The sequence below is a fragment of the Ahaetulla prasina genome, chromosome 7 (assembly GCF_028640845.1).
Source record: "Ahaetulla prasina isolate Xishuangbanna chromosome 7, ASM2864084v1, whole genome shotgun sequence".
NCBI lineage: Eukaryota > Metazoa > Chordata > Lepidosauria > Squamata > Colubridae > Ahaetulla > Ahaetulla prasina.
Genome location: NC_080545.1, coordinates 13,441,735 through 13,459,382, shown reverse-complemented (window position 1 = coordinate 13,459,382; position 17,648 = coordinate 13,441,735). Strand labels below are relative to the sequence as shown.

The 17,648-nt window shown below is 41.8% G+C and overlaps 1 protein-coding gene across 3 annotated transcripts in view; it reads right to left on the bottom strand.

Moving 5' to 3' along the window:
• Positions 1 to 17,648, bottom strand: part of LRP6 (LDL receptor related protein 6) — an 84,256-nt gene that overhangs the window by 21,168 nt on the left and 45,440 nt on the right. For all 3 annotated transcript variants that reach the window (XM_058190652.1, XM_058190651.1, XM_058190653.1), the window contains 6 exons: positions 14,833 to 15,049; positions 13,552 to 13,841; positions 10,914 to 11,140; positions 6,263 to 6,447; positions 3,355 to 3,681; positions 2,088 to 2,290 (listed from right to left, as the gene is read on the bottom strand). In XM_058190652.1, the coding sequence (XP_058046635.1) occupies positions 2,088 to 2,290; positions 3,355 to 3,681; positions 6,263 to 6,447; positions 10,914 to 11,140; positions 13,552 to 13,841; positions 14,833 to 15,049 (1,449 nt within the window). The remainder of the gene's footprint in view (positions 1 to 2,087; positions 2,291 to 3,354; positions 3,682 to 6,262; positions 6,448 to 10,913; positions 11,141 to 13,551; positions 13,842 to 14,832; positions 15,050 to 17,648) is intronic.

Genomic DNA, 17,648 nt, shown 5'->3' with positions numbered 1-17,648 from the left:
TGTCAAGGATTACCTCTAATACTGTAGGTGCACTAATATATGCCTAATCAGCTACCAAGACAATTTACCCAATAATCAATTTATACTGCTTACAAGATCCAAGATTCCTTCAGTTATAGCCAGCGCCAAAATGGATATGAAAGGATTGCACTCATTTTATGTTTCTACCATAACATCAAAAACTTGGGTTCTTGTGGTGTTTTTTTCCATGATTATAACATATGTAAGGAGATGTATGGATAAATGTTTTGAACTTAAAAGAAGTCAGTGTTGCTTTGAATTATATTCCAAAATATTAAATCTGACCGTTTTGGGGAAATTTTGATTATATTGGGCACAGGAATAATCAATTTCAGTACTAATTAACATTCAATACATTTTTACTCTGGAGAGCAAAGACTAGATTTTAAAAACATACAGCTTGTTTGTTTTTGAAAATCTTTTTCTACTAATCCAAAAAATGGAAATATGAATAGTTTATTCCTGGTAAATATTATGAAATCTTTGATATAGATTTCTTAATGTTTAACAAATAAACTATTATTATGTAGGATTATGTGTGATTTAATGCAGTTATTAAATGAATAATGGATATATTTGGGTGATATATCAATTTACTACTTGTTCAAAGTTTTTTTCCTGATTTTTTTTGGGGTGGTGGTGTTATTTTCATTTTTTTTTTATTATTTGCATTTATATCCCGCCCTTCTCCGAAGACTCAGGGCGGCTTACACTATGTTAGCAATAGTCTTCATTCTATTTGTATATTTATATACAAAGTCAACTTATTGCCCCCAACAATCTGGGTCCTCATTTTACCTAACTTATAAAGGATGGAAGGCTGAGTCAACCTTGGGCCTGGTGGGGCTAGAACCTGCAGTAATTGCAGGCAGCTGCTGTTAATAACAGACTGCATTAGCAGTCTGAGCCACATTTTGTTTGTTTTGGTATTATAACTTAACAATTTGTTGCATGTATTTATAAATAAATGTATCTATAATACTGCTTTTGTTTTTGTGCATGCTCTTTCCTTTGTATTTGATTTTAAACATAGCAATAAATTAATTTTAAAAAAATGCCCTGTGCTGTTCCCGTAACAGGCAGTTTGTAAATTAACTCCAAAAGACATTTCCAGCCATGATCAGTATTTCTGCCTGTTGTAAATTGTGAAAAATTGTCTGAAATCCTCTACATTGATGATAGGTACAAAGGAAGTATAATAATTGCAGGAATTGGGTATGGCTAGCCTAGTGAAAAGAAGGACTGGGGGCGGGTGTGTGTGTGTGTGACATGATAGCTGTGTTCCAATATTTAAGGGGCTGCCACAGAAGAGGGAACAACTTGAAGCATTTGAGGGCAGGACAAGAAGCAATATGGAAGGAAACTAATCACAGATAGAATCAACCTAGAACTATGAAGAAATTTCCTGACAGAACAATTAACCAGTGGAATGACTTGCCTATAGAAGTTGTGGGTGCTCCATCATTGGAGACTTTTAAGAAGAGACCGGAGAGCCCTCTGTTTGAAATGGTATAAGGTCTCCTCCTTGATTAGGGAGTTGGACTAGAGGACCTCCAAGGTCCCTTCCAACTCTGTTACTCTATTAATTGTCTGGAAAAAGCATGGTTTATTCTTAACTCAGTTCAACTCTGGCTCTTTTGAGTATCAAAAAGAAATTGAATGTGTCCATTCAGAGCTCATGGCTTAAAAATTCAGAACCTGGACTGATCCTGTGTCTCCTTTTCAAGAAGCTAAAGAATTATAGATAGTTAGGACATATTTAAACAAAGATCTTTTGAAAACTTACTTGGTGAGGTATGCTGAGCTTTATTCACATACCTTTAAAAAATCCATACAGTAAAATTAAGCTCTACCTAAACTCAACACTGAATTTGCCTCCTCTATCCAAAATTAAGATGTTCCTATTTTCAGCTGATTTCCATCTATCAGTTTAATAACCAGCAAATTCTACTGCACAAGCAGATTTCCATCTGCGTTTATAAAGTGTTTCAAACATTAACTCTGGTAAGGCAAGAATTGTTTTTCCTCGTCTCTCTTTGAAAACTGAATAGCCCTTGTTTACATACCTGACTGCCATCCTCCTGTGACCTTCTAATAATGTTTTGGCGAGAGTCGATCCAGTAAAGCTGCTTCTCCAGGGGATCATAGTCAATTGCCCGAACATTTCTGAGGCTGTGTATTGGAAGGATGATCTCTGGACTCTTCAACCCATCGATCACCATACGATTGATTGCATTCTTCTGACTGAAGAGCAAGAAACTTGTAGGGGCTTACGGAGAAATGCAAACACAGAACGGAAAGTGTGAGTTAGGCTGAAGATGTTAAGATCACAACTCTGAAAACATTCCAAAGTGCCCCACAGAATGAATGGATAGCAGCAATTAAAGGAGAGGCCTTCCTTTGTGGAAAGAATTGAGCCTAAAGAGAGAGATTGGAGAAAGGAAGGTGCTATTCAAAGGGAAGGGATGTGGTGGCTCAGTGGCTAAGACGCTGAGTTTGTCAGATCGAAAGGTCGGCAGTTAGGGTTAGGGTAGGAAGAGGCCCTGGGAACCCCACCTGATGGATCCCTCACCCTCTATAGCCCCCTTCCCCCTGTCTTTTGTGGCAAAGAGATGCGAACCAGCCCTTGTCTCGGGCACTTTGGACAAAGGGGGGGGGTGTTGGTGGCCCTCCTGAGCCTCCTCTGAACTGCAGCCCCGCTCTTCTACTCCTGAGTCTTCCACTCGATTGGCTGGCTGCAAACTGTCCTGGGCACCCAAAAGCCCGACGCGAACCTTACTTCGACGAATGGGCTGCGGCGAAAGGCCTGGGACGGAGGGGCCGTGGCCCATGTGCCAAGGCGAAAGGATGGGGGAGAGCCAGCCAAGGAGAAAAGGTTGTTGATAATAATGCGGAAGCGAAACCCTGGAGGAGAAACAGGCATGGGCAAGGGTTCGAGCCGAAAAGTCATAGACCCGAGAAATTGTAACTCCATCTTTAAAAATAGAAAATACTTTTTAGACACACAGGTTAATATATCCAAATATGGTTTGCAAATCTACTTCATAACTGTTCTCAGTCAATATTGTTAAAAATAGCAATTAAGGGGTAAACAATGCACATTCAAGAAATGGTGGGGGGGAATCATAATCCTACAGGCATGCCTCTCAAAAACTTTCCATCTTCTGTAGCCCGTCCGGATTTGGGAAAAACATGCAAACTTTATGATTAGGAATAAAAAATAGCCTTGGCTCATTCAACAATCTTTATCTGAGTATGATCATAAAAATAGTTTATGACAAATGAACCTTTAGGAATGCAAAGTTAACATCGCTGTCCATGTTTCTGGCTTACCACTACATGTTCTGTTGTCAGGGTTCAAGGAATAATGAGCAGGACATCCACAGACAAAGCCACCAACGGGCACTGCCAGGCAGAGGTGGGAGCAGTGCCCATTGCTGGAAGCGCACTCATTCCAGCCAGCTTGCCGGGATGAATGGAAGACTAGAATGTCCATCACGTAATCCAGGTGGTTTTGGATGATGGTCCGATTCTGGCCGCTGGTCTTGTTGGCACGTTCGATGCTACGTCGGCTCCAGTCTGTCCAGTAGATGTAATCCTGGTATTGAGTTAGGCCAAAGGGATGTGGTAAATCATCGGCTATAACATCACGGTCAAGACCTGGATTTGGGGAAGGGAATGAAATTAAAGAAAGGTGGAAGATCACTAGATGTTTCACCTCTACAGGTAATCACTAACACCCTAAGAAATTATCTACAGGTAGTCCCCAACTTACAAGTTCATTTAGTGACCGTTCAAAGTTACAACGGCAATGAAAAAAGTAACGAATGATCATTTTTCGCAGTTATGACCTTGGTAGTATCTCCATGATCCTGTGAACAAAATTCAGATGCTTGGCAACTGGTTCACACTTATCACCATTGCTGTGTCCCAAGATCATGTGATCCTCCTTTGACAAGCAAAGTCAATGGGGAATCCAGATTCACTTAACAAGCGGGTGACTAACTTATCAACTGCAGTGATTCACTTAATATCTGTGGCAAGAAAGGTCGCAAAATGGGGCAAAACTTAGTTCACAAATGTCTCACTTAACAACAAAATTTGGGGCTCAATTGTGATCATAAGTTGAGGAGTACCTGTCTTTGACTTACGGCTGGTTGTTTAGTAACTGTTTGAAGTTACAATAAACCCCCTCCCCGGAATATTATTTACAACCTGGTTATGAAAATTCCAATGGTTGTCCCCCTTCCCCGCGGTCATGTGATCAAACATTGGACACTTGCAATTGGCCACAATTTATGACAATTTGCAGCGTTCCCTGATCACATGACACTATATGACTTTTTGCTGAAAATGACTCATAATTAACAGTAAGTTTGCTCAACTGACGCAATTTTAAAATTGGGTTGCTCATGTGGGTGACCTGCTTTATGAGCATCACAATGTAAAACTGAAGTGGGCAGGCTCTATTACATTCGTAAGTCAAGGACTACCTGTGTGTTGCCATGAATGCCCTGTTTCACACACATTACTTATCCCACAGGTACAAAGCAGAATCTGTATCGCTTGGAACTTTATGAAACGTGTCAATAAAATACAAAATGGCTTTAAACTATTGTACTTATCAAAGGGAACAAACAATGTGTATAGTGTTAAGAGCCATTGTGCCGCAGTGGTTAGAATGCAGTACTGCAGGCTAAGTCACTGATCACTTCAAGAGTTCGATCCTGACTGGCTTAAGGATCAGCCTTCCACCTTTCCGAGGTGGGTAAAACGAGGACCCAGATTGTTGGGAGCAATAGGCTGACTCTATAAACTGCTTAGAGAGGGCTGTAAAGCCCTGTGAAGCGGTATGTAAGTCTAAGCGCTACTGCTATGTGTATAATATTCAATTGCTGGAATATAGGTGTAGGAAAAATGTTATTTTTTTGAATCATAAATATAAAAGCCTGCTTCTCTTTTTCATAAAAGAAGTCTAAAATTTAGGCTGTCTGGCTCAAGTAGCAGCATCTTGTTAGTCTCGGAGGTGCCTGAAAAACACTGCTTCCCTTTCATCAGGAGGTCATTAGGAAACTCATTCAGGGGTGAAGGACACATCTTGGCAATAGTACTGAAATGGTTTGGCATTGCCTTCCTCTGAGATACTTTTCTAACTTCCAAGGCCTAAAGAGTCCCTCATGGGCTCCCATCCAAGCCCTACCCAGGCCTAATCTTGCTTAACTTTTGGCCATCATCTGCAAAATGTCTTATTTAGCTAGTGCCAAAAAGAGATTTAAGCTGACAACCGGTGTACCTGCAGGGAGAAGGAATTTCTTAAATGGGGGCCCGTAAGGCCTCACTCATTCTGAAGCGTTCAGACATTGGAGTATGGAAAGTGTCTCCTTGGGGATATCATGGCCCCAAACTGAATTTTATGAAATATTTAATTTTAAATATTTAATATTTAATTTCATGTAATTTTTGTCCCGAGTCAAAAAAAAGATTAGCTTAAGCTACATGTCCATTATCTTTCAGGAATCGTAATTGCAAAATGTGACTTTTTTTCTGATGGTATAGTCCCGTTTCCCATTTCTAGAAGACAGTTTGCAAGGGTCAATTTGAATCTGCTTTTATCTTTGGGTGTTAATGTGTACATTTTGCTCCATGTCCGAACAATACTAAAGCGTCAATGGATATCTAATCTGTAGAAGATAAGTTCTTGATAAATTGACTGTGCCATAAATCGATGTCTAAAACTTCTAAAGCTGGTACAATTTTTTTCACCGTTTCACCTTTCTACTGATTTTTAGGTGGCTAATAGTAAATAAAATGTGAACTACAAGAAGTCATTAAATTGTTAAAGAGCAATGGAAGGCCCTGAAAAGGCGTTGAGAAGACTGAGAGGGAGATACAGGAGGAAGCTCCTTATTGAGTGTCAGGTAGCGGTTGACTCTGTAGAGTGGGAAAGTCCACTCCAAAAAGTCCTGTCCTGCATATCTTAATTCTAACAGGAAAAATAGCCTCCCAGAATCCCTTGTGCCCCATCCTTTATGCAACTGGCAACCAAACAGAATTTCCAATACATGGATTATCCTCCTTGCAATAGAGACACCTGAAGGAAAAAATTCCCCATCATCCAACTGACTTACGGAGATCATATTATCTACGTGAGCCACGTTTGTTGAACAGCACACCCACAAACCTACATGATCCTGGCATAATGAAGACTGTTAGTTGATATCTATGGCCAAGCAAAACTCACCCAGCATATTTGAAGATTCGATCAAATTGGTATCCAAGTCAGTCCAATACAATCTTCTTTTGACGTAATCGATTGTCAGACCATTTGCTCGTCCCACGTTTGGCACTAAAGTACTACGTTCACTACCATCCATGGCTGCTCGGTCAATCTTGGGTTTCCCACCCCATTCGGTCCAGTACATAAACCTGGAGACATATCAAATATTCCATATTTACTTCATAAAGATGCACAAGCAAATCAGAAATAGAAAAAAAACTCCTAATGATAAAATTTAAACTTATTATTCTGAGCAAGATTTCTAAACAAGTTTTGAAGTTTTTTTAAAAAATAAATAATAAAATTTCATAAAAATAAAGGTCTCTTTTACTTCTTTTGAAGATAAAAATATTTTAAAATATATTTATTTAGAAGATAACATTGTGATAACACGGCAGGTGCCAACGATGTCCACGGATATGACATAAGAAATCCAAAATTTGAATTTGGACCAAGGAGACCTTCTCTTCAAATCATGTTTCATCTAAAATATCCTCTGTCCTGGAAAGAACTGATTTCACAAGGTCATTGGGGAAATACTGCTGCTGAAGCTGCATTTTCAGACAGAATGCAGTCGATCATTTCTTTCCTAAAACTGTAGCCACCAACTGTAAGTACCTCTACTAAGTACCTCTACTAAGTGTGCAATAGAGATTTGGAAGCTTGCAAAATGTTAATATACTGAAGTTTCTGCATATAGATACTGATGCACATAAAGTTAAACACTGTTGTTGTTATTTACAAAGTCATGTCCGACCCATCATGACCCATGGACAACGTTCCTCCAGTCGTTCCTCCTGTCCTCTACCATCCTCTGGAGTCCATTTAAGCTCAGGCCGACTGCTTCAGGGACTCCATCCAGCCACCTCATTCTCTGTCGTCCCCTTCTTCTTTTGCCCTCAATCGTTCCCAGCATTAGGCTCTTCTCCAGTGAGTCCTTCTTTCTCATTAGGTGGCCAAAGTATTTCAGTTTCATCTTCAGGATCTGGCCTTCTAAAGAGCAACCAGGGTTGATCTCCTCTAGGACTGACTAGTTTGTTCACTTTGCAGTCCAAGGGACTCGCAGGAGTCTTCTCCAGCACCAGAGTTCAAAAGCCTTAATTCTTTGGCGCTCAGCCTTCCTTATGGTCCAACTTTCACAACCATACATTGCAGCTGGGAAAACCATAGTCTTGACTATACACACTTCTGTTGGCAGGGTGATGTCTCTGCTTTTTAGTACGCTGTCTAGATTTGCCATAGCTTTCCTCCCCAGGAGCAAGCGTCTTTTAATTTCTTGGCTGCAGTCCCCATCTGCGGTGATCTTGGAGCCCAGGAAAATAAAATCTGTCACTACCTCCATTTCTTCCCCATCTATTTGCCAGGAATTGAGAGTGCTGGATGCCATGATCTTAGTTTTCTTAATGTTGAGTTTCAGGCCAACTTTTGCACTCTCCTTCTTCACTCACATCAAGAGGATCTTTAGTTCCTCTTCGCTTTCTGCCATTAGAGTGGTATCATCTCCATATCTGAGGTTGTTGATATTTCTCCCGGCAATCTTAATTCCAACTCTGACCTGCCTTTCTCACAATGTGCTCTACATATAAGTTAAATAGGCAGGATGACAGTATACCTTGCTGGACTCGTTTCTCAATTTTGAACCAATCAGTGGTTCCGTGTTCAGTTCTTACTGTTGCTTCTTGACCCGCATACATATTTCTCAAGAGACAAAGATGGTCTGTACTCCCATCTCTTTAAGAACTTGCCACAATTTGTTGTGATCCACACAATCAAAGACTTTAGTATAGTCAATGAAGCAGTAGTAGATGTTTTTCTGAAAATTTTTTTTTGTTTTTTTTGTTTTGTTTACATTTATACCCCGCCCTTCTCCGAAGACTCAGGGCGGCTTACAGTGTATAAGGCAATAGTCTCATTCTATTTGTATATTTTTTACAAAGTCAACTTATTGCCCCCCCAACAATCTGGGTCCTCATTTTACCTACCTTATAAAGGATGGAAGGCTGAGTCAACCTTGGGCCGGGCTTGAACCTGCAGTAATTGCAGGCTTCTGTGTTCTTAATAACAGGCTTTACCAGCCTGAGCTATCCGGCCCCTAGCTTTCTCCATGATCCAGCGTATGTTGGCAATTTGATCTCTAGTTCCTCTGCCTCTTCGAAATCCTGCCTGTACTTCTGGTAGTTCTCGATCCACATACTGCTGGAGTCTTACTAGCATGTGAAATGAGTGCAATGATGCGATAGCTTATATATATGCTGATCAATAAGTCAAAAGGTCCTATTGTAATTTAACAAGTCTGCCAAATACAATCCATTATTGTTTACTGGCTTGTGTAATATATGGCACAGTAATAATAATATGTAATACAACACACCCAATATTAATATGTTGCAACCTTTATCTCTTTCAACAAGTCTTAAGTGAAATTGGTAAGAATGATGTGATAGGTCTACTATCTTAATCAAAGAGTAGCTTTGATTAGTCTAGGAGTATAAATCCTCCTATATTAGGAGTATAGACCCCCACCATCCAGCCAGAGTTGAAGAAGCTTCTTGGAGGAGAAGCAAAACATCTTAGGACAAAAACCAGAATGTCCAATTGCCTCTTGAAAAAGCACCTTTGGGACAACCATGACCTGGATGACTAAGAATCTCCATAGACAAAGAGCAGCTGGTTCCCTCCGCATGTTGAATCGTCTTTCTTTTCAACCTTTCCTCCTTATAATTACAGATAGTCCTTAACTTACGATCATAATTGAGCCCAACATTTCTACTGTTAAGTGAAACATTTGTTAAGTTGGGTTTTGCCCACTTTATGAGCTTTCTTGCCACAACTGTTAAATGAATCACTACAGTTGATTAGTTAGTAACACGGTTGTTAAGTGAATCTGGCTTCCCCATTGACTTTGCTTGTCAGAAGGTCGCAAAAGGGGATCACATGACCTTGGGACACTGCAACCGTCATAAATATGAACCAGTTGCCAGATGTCTGAATTTTGATCACGTGACCACGGGGATGCTACCAATGTCGTAACTCTGAACAGTCACTATACAAACTGTTGTAAGTCGAGGACTACCTGTATGAGCAATAAAGAAACATCCTTTTTTTAAGGAAGGGGGCTGAATGAATTGAGATCCTGGAGAAAATTTATCTATCATCTCAAAAAACCATGATTTGGGGCTGTATATCTGCTAATCATAGTGTGGCTTTCCATTAGTATAACTTCCCAGCGTGAAATTCCTGGAAATCTGCATCACTATAAGTTAAGATTTTACTCTCATTATTACTAAATTCAACTTTTACACATCTTACAGATAAGATGAATAACTGCCCAGACTAGTATTGGGACAAAGGATTCTGGACAAGATAGGTAAATATCATACCACTACAGAATATTTATGCATTTTTATAGGACCAAGCAATGAATAAAAGAGTAACAACTCATTTTGTAAGGTATTTCCTTTCTTACTTGGACCAGTGCTATAATTTTAAGATGAAGCTCTCTAGCTCTGCCTTGATGTTTGCAAAGGGGAATATACAAACAATATTTTTGTTAAATAATTGCCACCCATTTTCTTTTCCATTATTTTGTCTAAAACAAAGATACTGATATTTTATACAATGTTTTTACATTCCAGACTAATATAATTCTAAATAGCAATTTGCATTGCTGTTATGCAATTAGTAGGGTTGAATCTTCACTATGGGAGGGAGGGAGGGTTTGTTTCTTTTTATAAATTCCAGACTGATATAATTCTAAATAGCAATTTACATTGTTATGAAATTAGTAGCACTGTATCTTTTTACTATGGGAGGGACTTAAATTTTGTTTACAGAAGGGAACTTTTGTACAAGATTATCACTATATCTGCTCATTTGTGTAAAACTTTGAATTGAATTTTAAACTAATTTGGCGCAATTGCACTGGCTGGCCAATTCAGGGGAGCTTTATGCAAATGTAAACAATAAAATAGCTAAGAAATATAGCAGGCGTAAACGGAATTAGGTAAAGGTTCCCCTCGCACATATATGCTAGTTGTTCCTGACTCTAGGGGGCGGTGCTCATCTCCATTTCAAAGCCGAAGAGCCAGCGCTGTCCAAAGACTCTCCGTGATCATGTGGCCAGCATGACTCAACACCAAAGGTGCATGGAACGCTGTTACCTTCTCACCAAAGGTGGTCCCTATTTTTCTACTTGCATTTTTTTCCTGCTTTCGAACTGCTAGATTGGCAGAAGCTGGGACACGTAATGGGAGCTCACCCCATTACGTGGTACTAGGGATTCAAACCGCTGAACTGCCGACCTTTCAATCAACAAGCTCAGCGTCTTTGCCACTGAGCCATCATGTCTCTTCTGTACCCTTCTTTATAATTGGGTAAATGGAATTACCTAATTATAAAATTTAGTGCATTGTTGTATCCACTGGCAGAGGCCTTTAGCGAAGAGGAATGTAATCTCCTTTTTTATTCTTATTTTGATTTATAGACGTATTTCTGCCAATTTCTTAAACTGGTTGGTACCCTTACAATATCTGAGAATCTGATTTCTCAGACTTCACAAAATAGATTAAAAATTCAGATTAATTGTTTAATATCAAGAATTAAACAAGCGGCTCACCCTTCAGCAGGATCCAGAGCCAGTGCCCGAGGGCTGTCAAGATCCTTCCAGACCAGAACTTGGCGATGTTGCCCGTCCAATTTTGACACTTCGATACGATTTGTTCCCGTATCTGCCCAGTAGAGATTCTTCCCTAACCAATCCACAGCCATGCCTTCTGGATAATCCAATCCAAACTCAACCACATGTTCCAGAGCACTTCCGTTCATGAACGCCCTACTGATGGTCTGCAAGGAAGAGAAAGGGGAAGGCATGAAAATTTAGGTGCCAATGCTACCTATCAGTATATCTGAGAAGAGAACCAAACAGACAAAGCTTTGTGTCAAATAGAGCTCAATCTCTAATAGGATAACCCAGATTTGGGATCCCCCTTTCCTGATTCTCTAGATCAGGGGTGTCATCAGGGTTGAGGGCCGCCTCAGGGTTTCATTGAGGGCCGCATCAGGGTTGTGGTTTCATTGAGGGCCGCATCAGGGTTGTGGTCGATCTTGCGAGGGCCGTGGTGGGTGGGGCCGTGTGGTCACAGCCAACTGGGTGGGCGTGGCCAGCTTACCATCACTTGCATTGGAGGGGTACCTGTGGTGGCCCGGGTGGATGGGTGGATCCATTGTCTCCAGCATGTGCCTAGGGGGTGGGGTAGGGAACCCCTCGCTGGCTCCAGGGTGGCCCCGCAGATCTAAGGCTGACCATGTTCTGGCCTGGATAGCCACCACGAAGTTTTAGATCAGCGCCTGGCCCAGGCACTGGAGGTCAGTATTTCACTGTTTCCAGGACAGCCCCACGGGCCAGATCCAACCACATTGTGAGTCGGATCTGGCCCGCGGGCCTTGAGTTTGACCCCCCTGCTCTAGATGAAAACTGAAGGCTCACTTTAGTCAACATTTAAAAATACTTTTCAACAAAGACAATGAGCAGGTATTCCCTTATGGCTGGCAATCTGCATAGCCCTTCTTGGCCCAAGTCCAGCCTTCTCTTAGCTGACTCCTTCCAGCTATCCCAGGACTACAGTTCCCAGAATTCTCCAGACAGCATGTTTTCTACAGTGGCTATGAATTCTGTCAATTTCATTGGATCACCATCTGGGAATCGCTATGTTAGGGAAGCTGAGGTCTGTTAGGGAGGGAGCTTTGCAATAATAGAACTGGGTTTTCAACCTTGGCAACTTTAAGCTGCGGGGACTTCAACTCCCAGAATTCCCCAGTCATGTCAATTAAAGTCAGCGAAGGTCAGCAAACCATACCTAGAAGATATGGCTGATTCTAAGATCCCCTACCGTGTTTCCCCGAAAATAAGACTCTGTCTTATATTTTTTTGAACTCCGAAATAAGCGGTTGGCCTTATTTTTGGGCAGCTCTTATTATTTTGGGGAACGTGGAGCAAGACGGGGCTCCTCTTGCTCTCTTACCTGATTTTCAGCGCTGTCTCTCTAACCCTAACTAGAAGAAATGGTGGAGACTTGCTGCGCATGCGGTTAAATATTTTCGGGGAGGGCTTATTTTTTGGGCGGGGGGGCTTGTTTTAGCGCATGCGCTCAAAAGCTCAATTGGGTTTATTATCCGGGGAGGTCTTATTTTCAGGGAAACAGGGTATATAGTGTAGCAGGGAACCCAGATGCATTTTCTCTCTCTTCTTTGGAATAATACCACTAGCAAACATTTAGTAACAAGTAAAGGAGGAGCTACAGATAGTCCTCGACTTACAACAGTTCATTTAGCGACCGTTCAAAGTTACAACGGCACTGGAAAAAGAGACGCATGACCTTTTTCCACTTACGAACTTTGTAGCATCCCCCCCCCCATCCTATGATCAAAAATTCAGATGCTTGGCAACTGGTTCACACTTATGACCACTGCTGTGTCCCGAGTTCATGTGATCCCCTTTTACGATCTTTGGACAAGCAAAGTCAATGGGGAAAGCTAGATTCAACCGGGTTACTCTCTTATCAATTGCAGTGATTCACTTAGCAACTGTGGCAAGAAAGGTCCTAAAATGGCGCAAAACCCACTTAACAATTGTTTCACTTAACAATAGAAATTTGGGGGTCAATTGTGGTTGTAAGTCGAGGACCGCCTGTACCTTGTTTAGAAGAGGAGAGAGGAGAGAAGATGTATTAGCATCTCTGGCATTTGGATTTTGCCTATCTGCTGCAAAAACAAAGACTTTGGCCTGGTTAGTCTGGCTTGATAAAATGTTGTTCAATCAATTTTAGTAACACACTAGAGATATGCTAACCATGGTCAAGATATTGTCAGAGAATTCCTGACTAGCAGAGACATGGTAACAAGGTCAGCCAATGAATAGGCATAGCAACTGTGTCAGCCAATGAGGGATGTTTTGGAATGTGGCTTAGGCTTCGCTTAACTGCTCTGTATAGAGGAGATTCTCTTTGTATTAAGCTCTGTGCTCAGCTTCTGAACTGAAGCTAGTCTGCTGAATCAAAACTAAACTGTTCTCTTGTCTGCCTGTGTTTTGCTTGTAACTACCACTACCTTGGGAGAATCTGCCACTGGTATTGTATCTTTATCTTCATGTGCTATATGTATATAAAGAAGGTAATGAATCCTGCTGAATCAGTTATCTGTGTGTGCTTTCCGGGCGTGATTTCTGCCACAAACTCTGACAGATATGATCACGTTACCTTCAATGAGATGTCTGTCCAATATATGCGATTGTCAGTCACATCAAAATCCAGGGCAGAGGCTTCCTTGACTCCTGTTAGTGGAATAGCAACATTATTGTTGTTTGTCTCAAGAGAGATTCGCCTGATATCTGCTCTACGGGAAAACAGCAGGAAGGCTTCTGGGACAATGCAGGTCTTCATGTCACTCAGGAGCTCCAGGCCGATGGGGCAGGCGCAGCGCAATCCTTGAGGCCTATACAAGCAGAGGTGGCTGCAGCCCCCATTGGAATCTGCACAAGGATTTGTACCTAAAGGAAGCAGAAACAAAGCCTTTAGCATTGCTAAATCTTTCTCATTGCTCCAGAGCTGTCAGGTCCAAAGAATGGAGTTACTTCTGAACTGTTTATTGCTGTTCACCCACAGACAGAATCTTGCCCGACTAAAGCAATTATCTGCAATTACTACAGATACACTCTGTGGAAGGAGCTATGCCTGGCCTCTCCCTGCCCACCGGAAATGCCAAACTCTACTGTCTCTTAACTTCCTGGAAAAGAGCCACTTGTTCCCGCAGCTTCAGATTACATTCCACCATAATACTCTATTTCCCCAAAAATAAGACATCCCCTGATAATAAGCCCAATCAGGGTTTTGAGTGCATGCGCTAAAATAAGCCTCCCCCTGAAAATAAGCCCATCCCAAAAATATTTAAATGCAGAGCTGGGAATCAGGTAGGATGGCAAGAGGAGCCCCATCTTGCTCCATGCACCCCAAAATAATAAGACCTCCCCGAAAATAAGGCCAAGCGCTTATTTCGGGGTTCAAAAAAATAGACAAGAGTCTTATTTTCGGGGAAACACGATAGCTGATACAGCCTGTTAGAAAATGTGACAATACTGACTTTCGACTTGCTCCAAAACAAATATAAGTAGTCCTCAACTTACAACAGTTCATTTAGTGACTGTTCAAACTTACAACGGCGTTAAAAAAAGAGTTTCTCAGGTACGACCTTTGCAGCATCCCCATGGTCATGTGATCAAAATTCAGATGCTTGGCAACTAGTTCATACCTGTGACCACTGCAGCGTTTCGGGGTCATGTGATCACCTTTTGCAATCAGTAGAGGGTCTTTCCCCGCCCCCCCCCGCCCCATTTTAGATGGTATTGAAAGGGTCTGTATTGAGAATTTTCAAATCCTCATAAATTCCTTATTCTTGTGGTTAGGATACTTAAAAGTATGTAAATGTTCACAAAATAATCGCTTTGGTTTACAGGAAAGGAGTTGGATATTGAAGACACTCACCCATGGTCTTGTGGACATTGGTAGCCTTGAGGCCCATGAGATCAGGCAACTGGTCAATTATGATCTCCCTTTCTGCCGTCCGCTTATGAACCCGCTCAATACTTCTTCTTTGCCAGTCTGTCCAATAAATATAGTCCCCCAGCAGAGTGAAACCAAAGATGTGGGGCAGCTTGTCTTCCACAAGGACTCTTCTGCTGGTTCCATCTGTTTTCATGACCTTCACAAGTACAAACACACACATACACAAGATGGGTTTGAAAGCTGAAACTTGCCTTCTTGCACAATGCAATTCTTGTCAGACAATGCAGTTCAATAAATCTCAAACCGTAACTCAAAAAAAAATTAACAATCACATTTCTGCATTAACTTTATCTGTCAAACAATCTTCTTTGATAACCTTTCCTGCTACAAATTCCATTACACTAAATGAAAATTATTAGATTTCACATCGGATATGTCATTAAATCTCAGTTCTGCATTCAGGAACTAGCTAACAGAAGAAACTTCAGACTCAGCAAGAAAAGTGCATTACTGACGACAAGAAATATTCATACCAGGGAATACCCAAGCCCTATTTATATATTCACAAGCCTTTTCTGCACCGAGCATTGGTGCTTACTTTTTTGCCCGCTACAGCTACATCTTCCTTGTTGCTTCAGAGATGAAGCAGAATTACCTAACAAAATAAGTTCAGGGTTATTTGTCTGTGTGAATCTGGGTTTCACATTTCCCATAACTGGGAATTGAGCCAAAACCTGTTATTAATCTAAAGCTTTTTTTCATATCATATCTGCCCGCTTAAAAATGAATTGAGACATCGTTCCAAAGGTGGGTTGAAGAACTAAAGATGTCTCTCTGGAAGTGGGAGCTGATGACTGACAAAAACGAATTAACAATTAACCGATGAGTAGATGGATTCCTTGGAACCTCTCTGGGAAGGGAAGGGAAGGGAAGGGAAGGGAAGGGAAGGGAAGGGAAGGGAAGGGAAGGGAAGGCAAGGCAAGGCAAGGCAAGGCAAGGCAAGGCAAGGCAAGGCAAGGCAAGGCAAGGCAAGGCAAGGCAAGGCAAGGCAAGGCAAGAAGATTGCCCATATGTGCTTCAGATGACTGCCAGCAATTTTCTACTTGTTTTAAGTGCTGGGAGACAAAGACAATCATCTTGCTCACAATCACAGAGGAACCTTTTAAAGGACACTAAGTTCACTAACCTCACTTTCTAATTACTTTTGGAAATTGCCTATTAACCTTCTTCAAGCAATTAAGAGACCTTCAGAAGAGGTCTTTTAACAATTGAAAGAATTTGAAACAAAAAAGAAAAAACTAAGTAAGATTTCGATTTAAATAAGCATATGAAGGGTTCAGATAAATTTTGGAACATTGACCTTTCTTTAGTTTAAGATAACTGCAAAAAATAAATAGCTTCTCATGGGAAATACATATATTTTGGCTATGCTAGCTATTGCAAGACATAACAAAGATAAATTACTTTTATTGATTTCAGTACCTGGACACTAAAGGGGACTAAAGTGAAGGAAAAGCAGGAGGAGAAAAAAGGCAAGCCCGTTTTTAATACTGATTAATACTGGGACTTATAACATGACACAAAATGAAATGACAACAGAAAAATTAGCCACTAGTTAAGCACAGGAGTTAGAATGTAGTATCGCAGGCTAACTCTGCCCACAGCCTAGAACTGTGATGGCGAACTTTTTCGGCACCGAGTGCCCAAACCGGAACTTGCATGCAGCAGAATGCCGGAAACCCCGAAGACCAGGGGGCCGGTGCACATGCTGGCTTCGGGTTTCTGGTGCTCCAGTGCACCCAAAGATCAGGGGGCCAGGGCATGCATGAAGACCAGCTGGCCAGCGCACATGTGTGTGCCGGAAACCATAAGAGCAGCTGGTGACAGCATGCGTGCCCACAGAGAGGGCTCTGTGTGCCACCTCTGGGACGCGTGCCATAGGTTGGCCATCACGGGCCTAGAGTTTGATTCTGACAGGACTCAAGGTTGACTCAGCCCTCTGTTCTTCTGAGGTCAGTAAAATGAGGACCCAAGTCCATCTTCCTGTTCCACAAGGTAACAGAGCCACTGCCCTTCAGGTGTGGAGAGCAGCTGCTGGAGAGGTGACCCCAAAGTCAGGCTTGAACTCACACAGTGGTAGAACAGTTTCTTTTTGTGTTTTTAACTGCTGCATCCTTTTGAACTTCTGGGATAGGTCAGGAAGAGAGACAGTGAGTGGGTCCAAACATTATAATGATACCCGGGAGATTTGATGGGATGCTGCTGCTGCAGAGAAAAGGAGCAAGGTCATGGCTGGGCTTCCTTCCTTTCAGAGAGCCATCTAACCAAGGAAGTCGAGGTGACAGAGATGGCGCACCTTCCAACCAGATGTTCCTGCTTCAGTTCAGTGGCTTGTTCAGTCATTTATTATCTATGATTTCCTCTCGGGAGGAAAGTGCAGACTTGGTATGTTTTACAGACACTGGCTGAGAAGGGAGCAGGAAATCCTTTTCTCTACTGTTGTCTGCTAAAACAGCATTCCCTAAACTTTCCGGGTTGGCGGCCTGGACTAGGGGAGTAGAGTGGGGGGAAGGCAGGAAAGAGGGGATGGTTTTATGCGAGGGGCAGGCAAGTTGAACCGTGTGACTGCACACAAGCACCAGCCTACCACTCACGAATAGGCCACGGCCCACAGGCAGGGGACCCTGTCCTAAAACACTCTGTGGAACACCAAGTTAAAAGCCACCATCTTTCACTTGCTTGAGTGTTGGAGTAAACAGAAAGACAAGGGACATTTTCTCTAATAAAATAAACAC